General features: G+C 41.2%; 1 protein-coding gene across 1 annotated transcript in view; it reads right to left on the minus strand.

Moving 5' to 3' along the window:
• LAMA4 (laminin subunit alpha 4) overlaps positions 1–13,715 on the minus strand; it is a 96,591-nt gene that overhangs the window by 45,173 nt on the left and 37,703 nt on the right. Inside the window, exons 5-9 of the mRNA XM_032185449.1 lie at positions 9,284–9,498; positions 6,827–6,922; positions 5,351–5,502; positions 5,099–5,209; positions 2,561–2,672 (exon numbers count right to left, since the gene is read on the minus strand). Of these exons, the coding sequence (XP_032041340.1) occupies positions 2,561–2,672; positions 5,099–5,209; positions 5,351–5,502; positions 6,827–6,922; positions 9,284–9,498 (686 nt within the window). The remainder of the gene's footprint in view (positions 1–2,560; positions 2,673–5,098; positions 5,210–5,350; positions 5,503–6,826; positions 6,923–9,283; positions 9,499–13,715) is intronic.

The following is a 13,715-nucleotide window of genomic DNA, read 5'->3' on the forward strand; positions in this document are numbered from 1 at the left end:
CCTAGCTGGTTTGGAGATGGATATTATTTCAAGGTTTTGGTCTCAGTTCAAAAAATGCTGTTGAATCCTTGCAGCTGAAATTGAGTTTACCCATTCCCTGAGCAAGCATTACAAAGTTTTCTCACTTTTCAATCCTTGGCCTTGAACACCAACCACCTCCTCTTTCATACCCTGTGAGTAGCTTTGGCTTGCATTCATTACTGGATTTGTAGATAGCCAGATCTGGCAAGGCAGCTCTACGGATCTTATAATTTTTTAATAAAATATCTATGTGTACTTGTGGCACAACTGATTCTCTGGCAGAATGTCCTTTCATGCAGTTTCTGGATGGCTCCTGAACTCATTAGTGAAGCTTTAAATGCTCAGTCTCAGCAGCAATTGATGACCACAAGTGCCTCCGTGGCTTTCTTTTTCCTTCTCATACTGGCACACATGTATACACATATAGATATGTGCATACACATTCAGCTTACCTTCAGTAGAGCCTGGCTTGCCTTCTGCAGTAGTGATGCTGGAGAATATTTTTATGCACGGTGAAAATAACTTTCACCCACTTGCTTGCAACTTTTTTTTGGGTTGAACAAACACTCTTTTTCATCACAGACATAGGCGCTGCTTCTTCTATGACAGGCCAACATGACTTCTGCTATTTGTGCCCCAAACTAGACACATTTCTGCCTTCTGTAATTCCTGTCGTCCCCCAGACAACTAATGATACAAAAGAACTATCCACACAAGTCAGCCAGTGAATGCAGGTGACATACAACAAGGCTTAGGCTGACACCTGTACTCAGTAACTATAGAAATAAAAAGTGAGAGATGCAGCAGTAATCAGAAGTGATCTACCACTGTAGGTATAAGAAAGTAGAACATTTCTAACATGCTGTGTGCATGGTCTTAGCTTGCCTCATCTTTGTGACAGGATTGCTAACTATGTTTACTAAAATTGAAATATTGGTTGAAGCACCCATGGAGGTAATGATCAGCAAGGATAATGTTTGGGGTATTACAGATCTTCCTTACAAAAGTTGCCACAGAACTTGCAATAATTGTGTTAAATCAGAACTACTCGGGTCTGTTAATCAAGGATTTCTATTAACTGAAAAAGGGCTAGTTAACTTCATCTGCCCATCAGCCTTTCTATTCTGGTGCCATAAACAGCTTTTTACACTGTTGGCTTTGCAAAGGACTGGGAGAAATTAGTGTTCTCTACTGCAGGATGGATACTTTCATGATGCGGGTTTACAGGGGACAGGGATGCTTCTGTGTACGCTCACCTGGGGTTTTATTGCTTTCTGAAGTTACAGAAGAAGAGGCTACAACTGGTTTAATCTTAGTTTTATATATGAACACGTATTTAGTTATATATATGAACACAAATAACATTATGTCAGAGATACTCCAGATAAAGATGATCTTCTCTGACTAGGAAAACTTTTTAAAGTGCAATTGTGCTTGGGAAAGTGTTCACTGTTGCCATTTATCCTTAGAGGTATGGTACAGTAAAAATTCTTGAAGATCCAAGCAGTCTCTGAGGCTGTAAATCAAAAATCTTCATCTGCAAAGGTCTAAAATACCTACATTTACAGTCAGAAGAAAAGTAATGTTCTGAAATTTATGTTAGTTCTAGAGATGCAGTTATTGCTCTATCATGTTGTCCAAAGATGGATAAAAGTTTTATCTGCATTCCCTCACATCATACACACAGATGAGCAGAACATGGTGACAGTTTGTCCCATTGTAACATAAAAATGCACTTGGATACATTCTTCTAATTTTGGGAGATTTTCGTCATCAAGTTTATCTTTCACCTTCCACACTGAGCTTGGAGAAATGGCAAATTCACGAAATGATGTACTATTCAGCAACTTTTGCTTTTAAGAAGCATTTGCATGAAGTTATATGAATCAGAGAAATCCTACACAGGAACAATTTCCTAAAATGCAAAAAATTGAACGGAAGTAAAACTCAACAGAGAGATCACCAGAGTTAGTCAGATCTAACTGACTACCGTGGGTTCAAAAGGAAACATCTTTTTTTTGAAAAAATCTGTCTAGCTGTTCACATGCCCTCAATTATTTACCAGCATGATCAGAAAAGTGCATTTGCATGAATCTTCTAACAGGGAAGCCATTAAGCACTTTCACTTCCCATCCTGTGCTTGTGTTTGTGGCTGCACTCAGCCCTAGTCTGATACCAGCTCTTTTTTTTTCTTTTCTCCACATGTTTATACAAATACCTTCAGCAGCTATTCAATCAGAGACTACAAATTGAATTACTTTGAAGTATTCCATGTAAACCTATTTATAATTATTTTTCTCTTTCAGAGACAGAAAAAAAGAGAAGCTCTTATTCTGGTTGTCAGACCAAATCAACCCATAGTGTCAGTTGCCTTTGAAGAGAGACAACTTTTCATCATGGCATTGCAGGTTCTAAGAGCCTTATGTTTAAAGCCTATGGGTTGCTTTGTGAGAGTGCCCAGGTGCAATGACATTTTTTTGCTGGAGGTTTCATTAACACATGCTTCACATTGAGCTGAAACAGAAAGAAATCTATTTACCTTGAATGTTATCCTTCATATTATGGAGCTGCTGTATGAGCTGTGTAGCACGGTTGTTGGTCTTCATGGTTTCCTTCTGTATCAGTAGGCCTTTGCTGGATGCTTGATTTCCCTATGAATAAACCATGTGAGCAAGATATTAGATTTTTTTTCAGATCCATATGTGTGTGTGGTGATGAGCAGTGTAAACACACATTTTGCTTTCTCCTGATGAGTATGTGAAAGTCCATTTATCATATAAAGTAGCATTTACAGTCTGAAGTGAAGGGCTGTCTTGTCGGTATTTTCAGAATTGCAGAGTGAGAGATTAAAATCTGTCCCATATTTATCCATCATTTGCTGCAATCAAATTGCCATAAATTATGTACAGTTGTAAAACTCCCATCTGCTGAGTCTCCTAGGCATTCAGCAGGGCTGGCTCATTTTGCTGTGTATCATGTTTCCTGAGTAAACATATAGACTGAAGAACAAGGTGCGAAGCTCCCCACCATTTTTAGATCACTGTCTCCCTCATGCGAGGCTGCCAGTTATGCAACTTGTTAAATTAAGAAAATGAGAGTCAGGGTTCAAAATGAGCATAGCCACACTCCTATCCTATATTATGGTGGAGGCTGTACACCATACTGTGTTCCCCTATGTAGGCACGAGGTGACATGGCCCCAAAAGGGTGATGGTGAGGCACTAGGTGAGGATGTAAGGGAAGTGAACCATGACACAGTTATCGTGTTTCCTAAACAGCCATTAACTTTGGGAGCCCTTGGATTTAATTTTCACTACTATGTCTCAGGAAGGAGGAGGAAATATGGCTACTCTCAACATTTCCTGGGCTTGGAGTGTGTGTGTGCACATGTAAGACAGCACCACAAGCATGCCAATAGCAAGGTTTTTGGTTTAAAGCCCCTGGTGGGGCTGCAGCAGCAAGAATCCCCACTGTAAAACCAGTTTGAGTTTGGGAGATAAGCCAGGAAGATTTTAGGCTGCTGCTGTGCTGGCTTCATGCCTGTTTAATCCCACCAGGCCAGGGGCTGCAGCCTCCCTCCTGCCACGCAGCCTGCAGTGGCACCAGGGTGAGTTGGAAGGCAGCGATGGAGGTGCCTTTTGCAGAACACATTTGCATAATGCTCTTTCCTCACCAAACATTTTATTAACTATTAATTGCATGGGCAATTACTGAGACAGGTTTCCCAATTGCCACAAATTTGATGGGAAGCATAGCAGCATGAGTGAGGGGTGCTCTCAGTTATCCTCAAATTTCCACTGGCACAGGGAGACTTGTCCTGGAATCTGCCCAGAGCCTGGGAAGGAGAGGTGCATGGCTCCCCCAGGGCTCTGCCAAACATTTAGGATTGAGCTTTGTGTGATTTTACTCTAAGCTCATCCCCAGCAGACTCTGGGAGTTTCAGATCCCATTTATTATTCTTATTCAAACCTCTCTTTTGAACACACAGTCTGTAATTCTGCAGTGCCCTTTCTGTTAAGTGACGATTAAAAAATACTAACCCTCACATTTTCTCTTCCACATCTCCATACAACCCTTTTTTCTCTTCCTTTGTGTTTCTTCTTCTTGCTCCTGTATCTCAGTTTTAGCCTAAGGTATAAATTTGTCTCGTGAAGGAATTGTAAGTGAATACAAGGTCTGGCTTTTTGCAATAAGCATGAAATATACTCTAGTCATACTGCAGCTGTGGTTATCTCTGCTTGGGAATAACATCACATGATGTATTTCACTATATGTATGTATATATATATATATATATATATATCAGCAACAGAAAACTGGATAATAATACCTGTTTAAAATAGAGGAGAAACAATTTTCGAACCTTATTTCTTCTCTTAACATATATCAGTATTCTTTTAGGGTGCAGTAGAAGTGTTATGTGAGCTGAGAGTAGATAACCTTAATTTTATAGCTTGTCAATTGAATGAGGATATAACATTTACGATTATAATTGTGTTAAAACATATCTTGAGTACTGATCAGCTTCTGTCTTAGTGGGTACCTCAAAAGGCTTTTACACTGGCAGCTTCATAGCGTATTGTGAAGTGTCTAATCAGGCTAAATGGATTTTTACAAGGGCGTACATGTAAAATAAATATAGTACAAGGGCTCCCAAAGTCAGTCCAAATTACTTTAATGTTGGTTACTTTGCTCTGAAACACTAAGGCAGTGTGTCTACCTCAGATCAAATGTTGTGCCTGGGGTGTAGGGACTGAAGTGGGAACTTGGGTCCTGAGGGGAGCTGACAAACCTCTGACCATCCTCAGCAGACTTTGGCCCTGCTCCCTTCCTTTTCTGAGAAGATGACTTGATTCATCTTCTTGATTGAATCAAGAAGATGAAGTCATCTTCAAGAAGATCAAGTCATCAAGTTTGATGACTTGATTTTATACTTCTAATTCTGAGCCTAAGTAAAGTAGAAGGTTTAAAAATGGAAAGCTTTCTCAGCTACCCTTGTTTGGTGAGCCTCCTATGCCAGCATGTGAATATGACAAGCTGCAAAGCCTCTGTGCTCTGGCAGGAGGCTGTGAACAAACCTGGTCTTCAAGGGTCTCTGCCTCTCTGAGGAGATCATTCATTTCATCTGCAGCATCATCAACTTGGATGGTCCAAATCACAGAGTGGTTCTTTTTTTCAGACATCGCTGCCTGTGTGTGGGGGAAAAGAAGTCAGTGCACCCGCGAAGAAAGTTTCTTTAGTGAGGGCAGGAATTGAAATTTAAGCAAATGGAGTGGAAATTCATATAATGAAATTAAATTAAAAAAGTGAAACATCACCACTGTTTGTACCTGGAGATAGGTAGCAGTGAGGTTCAGGTCATTCAAGCGTTTTTGAGCTGCAACACCTGTAGAAATGCTCAGTAAAATTGTTTTGCTTTCATCGATAGCCAGGACTGCTAATTGGATGTCATCTGTCAAATCCCAAATACATTTATCACAGCCTGATAAGAAAATAAAAGCGTCATTTTTTTTTTCTTTTAGTGTTTGTATCAGTTAACAACAGACATCCTGAATTTACTTTTGAGTGCCCTTGCCCCATTGGGTTCCCGCTCTTTGTCATTGATGGGTCCTGATGGATACCATTTTTTTTTTTTCACTTTCATATACCACTTCCAAAGGTCCCACAACACAGTCACAGTGCTTCCAGCTGAGCAGCACCAGATGGGACTGCTCTGAGGGGCTGTCGAGGCGGCTCTGTAATCAGTAGGGAGAGAGAGATGAGGCATTTCCTGGCTATTCCCTAGAGGCTCCTCCTGTTTGTGTCCCAAAGAACAACAGATGGGGGGGGGGGCGCGGAGAAACAAGTTAATTTTGCCAGAAGCCAGAATTCTGTATTTAAAATCTGGTGGTATGAGAAGTAAGGATGTCCAACAGCTGGACACTTGGATGCATATTTGATTAGGAAGACAACTTCTAAAAGCACAATTGCAACACATTTGAATTATGCTTGCACAGCACTACATCCTTGTTCTGGCTGAATGCCTCCAGTGCTACCTTGTTTTTAGCGATATTTGTGCCACCAGTAAAATTAGAGATTTAGATGAACGTGAAACAGATTCCTACAGGAACTTTTGCTTGTATCATCTATTCTGTATTCTTGTTGGCAGAAGCTGCCAAATGTTCTCATTCTGGTTGCATTTTGGGACCCCCTTCTTCTTGGGAACAGGTTAGGAGCCTGTATGTCCTATGTGTTCTGCATTAAACCACAGATGTAATAATACTAGCATTAAAAAAATATAATAATCAATGCTTACTAGTAGTTACAACATAGTACTTTTGGAAACTCCACAAGCTTCCTATAGTTAGAATAAGAGAGAGCAGAAAAGCAACTGACTGATGTGTATATGTCATATTCTCAACAGTAACAATTTATACTAGATGTACAACTAGAAAAAACAGAAGTGAAATGCAAGACAGTAGTTGTGGCAATAAAGTAGTCATGGCAATTTTTAGGGCTGGAATATTTTTTTGCAGTCACTATGTCTAGAGAAGTGGCTTTGGTGATACATCTCTACTGCTCCACAGTTGGTAGCTAAATATTCAGTCTGTATTGCAAAACGTACTTGTGCGCTCACATGCACTTGAGCATATATTTTAAATACACAATCAGCAGGACATTGCGCATCTTCACATGTTTAAGTGCACTGCAGGATCAAGGTATAAGTGCCAAGCTCACTGGAGAGCCAAGCTCTTAAGTTAGTATCTGCAAGCATTGAAATACAAGAACAGCAGTCACTTTTGGTGTTCTCATAGTATTATTCTTACTAATGGTGGGGCAGTCTGTGCCAGTAGAAACTGCGGGACTGTCTGCAAGGCATTCTCCGGTCTGGCTGTCACACATTCTCCCTCCACAGTTACATTCTGGGGGAAAAAGAAAGGGTCTTAAAATTAATAGTCTTCAAAACGTCCAACCCACTTTTCCCATCCCAAGACCGATGTAATAATTATACATAGGATTCTGCACAGATAGTCAAACCAAAATCAAGGGCTTCTCAGGTTAAAAATGAGAAAAAAAATATGAGAAAAAATGTTAAATATGATAAAAAAAGATTGAATATGAGAAAAAAAAGCAGAAAGCCTGTGCTGAAGAGACTTATTCAAAGCTTCCCAGATGGCGAAAAAAAGTAGTCCCAAAACATCACCTTCTAGAGAGGGTGATGTCTGGGAAATGGGCTAAGGAAAGCAGTACAGCTGAAGTTAATTATTAGTTACATATCTCTCTGCAAGCCTGTGGAATTTCTCAATGCTGTGTCAGGCTCCCACTAAATTAAGGTTTCCAGCTATGGGGGATTGATGGTAGACTCCAATTCCATCATCAGCTTGAGCATATCAAAAAGTAAATATCTCCTACCACTTACAATGAAGAGTAAGTGGGGTTTTACATTTTTTTAACTTGAGTAAGCTGCATTTCTCCTGCCAGCACAAGTGGCTTTTCAAAAAGTATTATTTTTACTCTAAAGTGTCTCTCTCAGGATTTAATTGACCTTCTAAAATATATTATTTTAAAGATTAAAATATTCTTGGAACACTTTGATAGAATAACAAAATCTCTAGCAGAACAGAAAAACAGTAGTGACTTATCTGGCATTCATTTTGCTTTTGTGATTCATGGTTTCAGCAGAATCTCATATAACCAAATTGTTTACTGCTATTTTATTGCAGCCCATTCATTGTTCTCTATGAATTGTCTTCGTATTTACATTCCACATGGAACATCCATGGTATTTTCAATGAAAATGTGTAAGACAGCCTCAAAGTTAAACATGATGTGCTAACATTGGAGTATTTCTCTGAAACTGAACCACAGTTAGTGGAACTACTCATTTTTTGTACTAATGTGAGAACACAATTTGGTTATGAATTTTGTAGGGTAATCAACCTTTTGATCTCTCCACAAGTATGAATTGGTGTCTCCCAGCTCCTGCATCTACAATGCTTTCATTTGTTAGTTCTTTTATCAAGAAGTGAAAGAAAAGTCTCACCTGTATGACAGGATCTAATCTAGCCCCCAAAACAGTTGGCAAGATTACGGTTCTAAGATTAAAATTTGGATTAGGTTGCTGCTCAAGAAAACCAAATTGTCTTCTTATTTAACTTGATAATTCTTAGCTTTTTACAGAAATGTTTAGAGTGAATTCATTTCAAAAGCACTTCTGATAATATTTCATCTTTGTGAGGTACCAAGCTTTTAATATGGAATTAAGGCTTTGAACACTGTTGTGGTTTATTGGTGGATAAAGGTTCTAATTTTACCTTTATTTCTGAGTGACATTTGTAGAAAGCTTGGAAGTGTGGCTGAAGGACAAATGGCTAAGAAATTTATTGAAAAGAGGCTGAAAACTGCTATCTGTAGCTACATCCTGTTATTCTATATGGGAGAACTGCTGTTAAATCATCTCTGGTGAGCTGAGTTAGGCAGTGAAGCACATAAATAGGGTTTGCTTTTGCAACCTCAAGAGATTGAGCTGCAGGCCTGGGTTGGGTGGCCAGATCCAAGCATGAGCTGAGCTTTGAGACACACTGCTCCCTACAGCCATTGTCTTTTTGGCTGGATTGGATACCTGGGATTGGCTTTTTGTGTTGCTGTGTGTGGGCACCATCTCTTTCATTCAGTGTAAATGGAATTTAAGTGTGTGACTTAAAGATGTGAATTAATCCTAGAGACAGGAACAAAACTAGAAGGGACTGCTAGTGGCATAATATGCCCATAAATGACGACTGCAGCACATAAGATGCTTGAGTCCAGAATATCCTCCTGGCCTCCAATCTCCATGTCTCCAAACACACCTTAGCACTTTGTAATAAGCTAGTAAGAAGTCCAGATGTACAGTGAATTTCAAGAAGGGTGTAAGTTTGATCAAGACATCACAAATGCCCCAAGGCCTATAGCCCTATACCTTGAACCCAGGGGGACTTCAGATGTTCATGGTGGTTGCATGCTTTGGCTGTGTTGTGAGTGTTATCAACAAACACAAAGGTGATGTGTCTACACAAAAGAAGCTCAAGGAACCTTGTTTAAAACAAGATGTAGGCAGTGTTGTGCCCAGGCATTTAGCTGGGATGTTGGGGTCTGTACTCTGAGACTTGCTCATGGGCAATGACAGGGGACTAGTGCCAGGGCTGATCCAATGGAGCACCCAAATCATCCCACCAGGTGGCCAGGAGCACCCTCTGCCTCCCAGACCCACTCCCAGATGTTTTATGAAATGATTCAGACAATACCTGTACAGTTTTTAGCAAATCTGGCATCCCCATAGTACCCCGGGGCGCATCGTTCACACTTGAAACCCGTGGTGTTGCGCAGGCAGTTGCGGCACTGGCCAGTCACTTCATCACAGTCTTCAAAAATCAGGTTTGGGTCTGAGTTGCCACTGCAGTCACATTTCTTACAAGTGCTTCCAATTAGCAAAGGGTTCCCATAGTAACCAGGGGCACACCTGAAAGGAAAAGAGAGCCCAGAGACGACTTGCAATGACATTGCCATCTGTGGTAGCATTTTTTCTCTGACCTTATTTATGTCCCCATGAATTGATGACGGTCAGCAACTACAAAAGGACAGAAGGCAAATTAGGAGCTGTATTTCTGCAGAGGCTGTTTTGTGCTCTAGTCTCAATCTGTACAGTTATTTATTTTCCCCTTCTTGAACACTCCTGGTATCTCAATCACTTCAGTCTGCATTATTTTTTTTGTATCCTTAGCAGTGCAATGATTTGTTCCCATTGTTTTAAAATATATGACAGCATGACCTTGGCAGAGATGCAGTCCCAGTGTTTATTTTCGTCTTTTCAGCTTTGGATCTCTCCAACTATATTGTGTTATATAGGAAACTGGGGCAAGAGACTGCCTTTCATGATGTGGAAACTCAGAGGAAGTTCAGACATTTTCGTTATAATGCAGATACCAGAGCTCTGACCGGAAGGGGGCTGAATAAATACATTTATGACATGGTATTGGGATGGCGCCTGGCTTTTGCAAAATCAAACAGGCACGAAAACAGCCTCCCTTTACATCCCCACTGTGTTTCAGATTTGTTCTATGTTAGCCTGGTGGCTGAGGCCAGAAGTGTAAGAGCCCAGGAGGAGTGGAGGATGCCTTTGGAGGTTTGGAGAGGGAGAAAGAGAGAAAGAGAAGGAGAAGGAGAAGGAGAAAGAGAAAGAGAAAGAGAAAGAGAAAGAGAAAGAGAAAGAGAAAGAGAAAGAGAAAGAGAGAGACTGGGGGGTTCAGCTGGCAGGATGGGGACAGCCCATGCCACCCATGGTGTCACTGCAGGAGCATGAGTGACCTCGTAGCCTGCGCTACAGAGGCTGAGGACTCATGCCCCAAACTGGGGATGAAGAATGACCATGGGGTAACTAGTTGGCACAGCGATTGTTCACTGAAGATATCAGAGGGTTGAATGGCTGTCAGTGTGATTTAGGTAAGGAGTACTCTGTGTCATCCTGTTTTATCACCCTGTTGTCCTTGTCTTTTCTCCTGTCCATAAAGCCCTGTTTTCAGACGCTGTTTGTTCTGCTGTTTGTGTGTGGGGAGGGTGAGCTCTCAGGCAGTTTGGTTTAATTTCTCCAAGTTTCTGGCTGGGGACCTGGGCTGAGGCCTGTTGTCTCCTAAAATGTGAACATAGACAAGTCTGGGTTATGCTGTGTCTGAGCAATGAAAATGTGGGAGATCTGATAAGAGCTTCCAGTTTTGATCTGTTCCTACATTTGCTGAAGGTTTTTTTTTTTTTTTTTTTTTTTAATAAAGAAAGTAATTTCCTCAGTGCTGCTTTGTTCATGTTCCAGGCCTGAACCCCCACAGTAAAAACACATATAAAATATTAAGCATCCTAATACAAACCACTTGGCTGCCTCAAATACTGCCTTTGCCAATGGCAAAGAGTCTATTTGTCTCTTTGCAGCACTGCCAGAACTTTTGGTGCAGATCTTATCACTTGGGTGACCCAGATGTAAAGAATAAAAGTGTGACCTGGAGTTCTCTGCACCCCTTGAAGAAACATGAATGTGATGCTGAGTGTAAAGATTGTGATTTAACTGACTTTGATGGAGTCACTCCCTATTTCCATGGGAGTTAGAGCAGGCAATGATGGGTGATGCTCCTACACAGTTATGCCAAAAGGCTTACTATAGTTTTTGGACATTTCAGACAATGTGGGATAGTAATATTTTCCAAATTTCAAAATGTTTATGAAGTTTAAAAAAGAAAAACATGCCCCTCTGATTTAAAAAAAAAAAAAAGGTTGTACTATATGATTTCTTCTGAACTCTCAAAATCTTGCAGCATTTCCCTTTAATTTTCTGTGCTTAGGCATTTTCCAAATGCCTGTCTGTTTCACATGTCCACCAACTCACAGAAGCCACTGAGCAATGCTTGGGTGAGAAGGGTGCTTTGCTTACTGCAAAGCTTTGGCTTTCAGACAGTGACGAGCAAAGACTGCAAAGATTCCCATCAGGCCTACAGTTTCTGCCCTCTTATGAAGGCAAGATGATTTTTTTTTTTTAATTTTCTGAAATACGACATTGAGTTCACTTGCCAGAAATGCAGTGGCAGTTGCTCACATCCTCACAGATACACTTGTGGGCCTGGAAGTGAATGCTGCTTTTTATGACCATCTGACTCACTTTTATTAGCCATATCTCCTCATCTGGAATAGCTGTCTAAAATAAATAGGAAATTTTAGAGTGTGAATAAATGTGTCAACTTCACTTTCTCCTTCCCTTTGCCACTGAGGGCATGTCACAGGCTTGGATTGTGGCTGGCCTCTTTTGAATGGTTGGTAGCACTTGGGAAGAGCAGGGATGGATGGATGGAAGCATTGCTCCATCTCTGCACTTTATGGTCTGAAAAAGTAGAGGCCTGTGGTAAATGTCTTTTTCCTCTGTTGTATCAATAAGGGGCTCTTTGTTGCTAAGAACATTTCCTCTCCCTTGTGATTTATCAGCATTGTGGAAATACTAAAGCTGCTAAGTTAAACTTTGTTTCATCTTACAGCCGTGTTTGCTTCCTGCAATTATTTGTGAGTAAAAAATTAACTTCCTCTTCACTGGCAATGCCAAAAGGACCTTTCTCATCTATTCACTTTGGACATTAAAGCATCATTCTCTCAATTATCTTTTTTAACTTTTGGGCACTAAGAAAACCTGGATTTCAGCTGCTACCACCTCAGTGCTTTATTGCTGGAGTCCAGGAGCAAATGTTGAACTGGGAGGTGTGTTTTCCCAGTTCTTAGCACAGGCTTTCCACCACACTGTCCACTGGCACACATTAAAGAAACCAGCTAGACTTGTGCCAAGTCCTTGGAGCAGCACAAAGGAACCTCCTACTCAAGCACCAGGGGAAACGGAGCGGGCTGTCTGCCAGGCACTGCCCAAGGAGCGTATCCGCAGCTCGCTGCCCCGAGGGAGGGGAGGGAGGGATGAAGGGCAGTGGGACCTTGCCTTCCTCTGCCCTGGGGACATGAGCTGCTCTATGGGATGCAGGAAGGGCAGGGGCAATGTCCCCTCTCATCTGGTGCTCCTACACTGCGACTGCTGCCAGCACCAGCAGGCAGTGGTGGTGATGCCCAGCAGCAGTGTGAACAGGGCAGGGGCTTGCTCTTTGGCGAGGGGACAGGGATGAGCAAGGCATCTCTCATTAGTCTTTGAAATGCTTTTTGTCCTATTTGTCACAGATGGGAGCAGGACCAGCAATCCAGGAGGAGGGAAGTGCCCTTTGTCACTGCTTGACACTTACCCTAGCAGCTTGTCAAGGACTTAACCCAGTGACCAGGGCAGGTTGATTTCTTTCTGTAGCTTTTCCTAACCCATCTATGCAGCTTTGCCTTCCTTGAGACAGCTGCAGCGTGTAAGGCTGAGTAGTGGCTGTTAGAAAAGAAAGCTGCTGCCATTCTCTGCTGCTGCAATAAATATGCTGCTCATTTCATACAATTTGATTTGCTTGTAGTTTAGGATGACATTTTAATAACTATTAGGAAACCTCACTGACCTTTTAATTGTCTGTGTTATCCTTTGTGCATACATCTGACATTTCTTAAGAACAAAAGCATACAGCCACAGGCCTGGAAAGAAGGCTTTCTTTTTTTCCCCCCCCCCTCACATTTTTGTGCCATCTGTCAAGAGGGCTTTCACTATTGCTGTCATTGTGCTAGTGCTGTGGAGGTAATAGGCTGACATTTTTACACCCTCTATAAGGGCAAAAGTCTTCACTTACCTACCTACCTACCTACCTACCTACCTACCTATCTATCTATCTATCTATCTATCTATCTATTTCCATCTTACCCTTTTCACATTGATTTCTCTTTGCATCGGGAGAAAATACCCTTTCTCTGTTCTCTAGAAAAGTATTGTCTGAATTCAGACCTTGCCCATTAATGACAGTGGATTGAATTTTTAAATACTTCAGGGGCTTAAAGGAAAATGAAAATGAAGCATTGAGAAATTCAGGGTCTGAACTATCCTATACCCCTCAGTCTTTGTGTTCGATGACTTTTAATTTATTGGATGCTCAAGCAGAATTTTTGAATTATAATCACGTTTCTTCACTGAAACACTGTCCATGTGTGTCCATGGTGAGTAAGATAGGCCTTTACGAGACAGGAGAGCTATATTTCTCTGCATAGCTCCATTTATTTGTGTACTTTGTAATTTAGAAGATA

The sequence above is a fragment of the Aythya fuligula genome, chromosome 3 (assembly GCF_009819795.1).
Source record: "Aythya fuligula isolate bAytFul2 chromosome 3, bAytFul2.pri, whole genome shotgun sequence".
Taxonomy (NCBI): Eukaryota; Metazoa; Chordata; class Aves; order Anseriformes; family Anatidae; genus Aythya; species Aythya fuligula.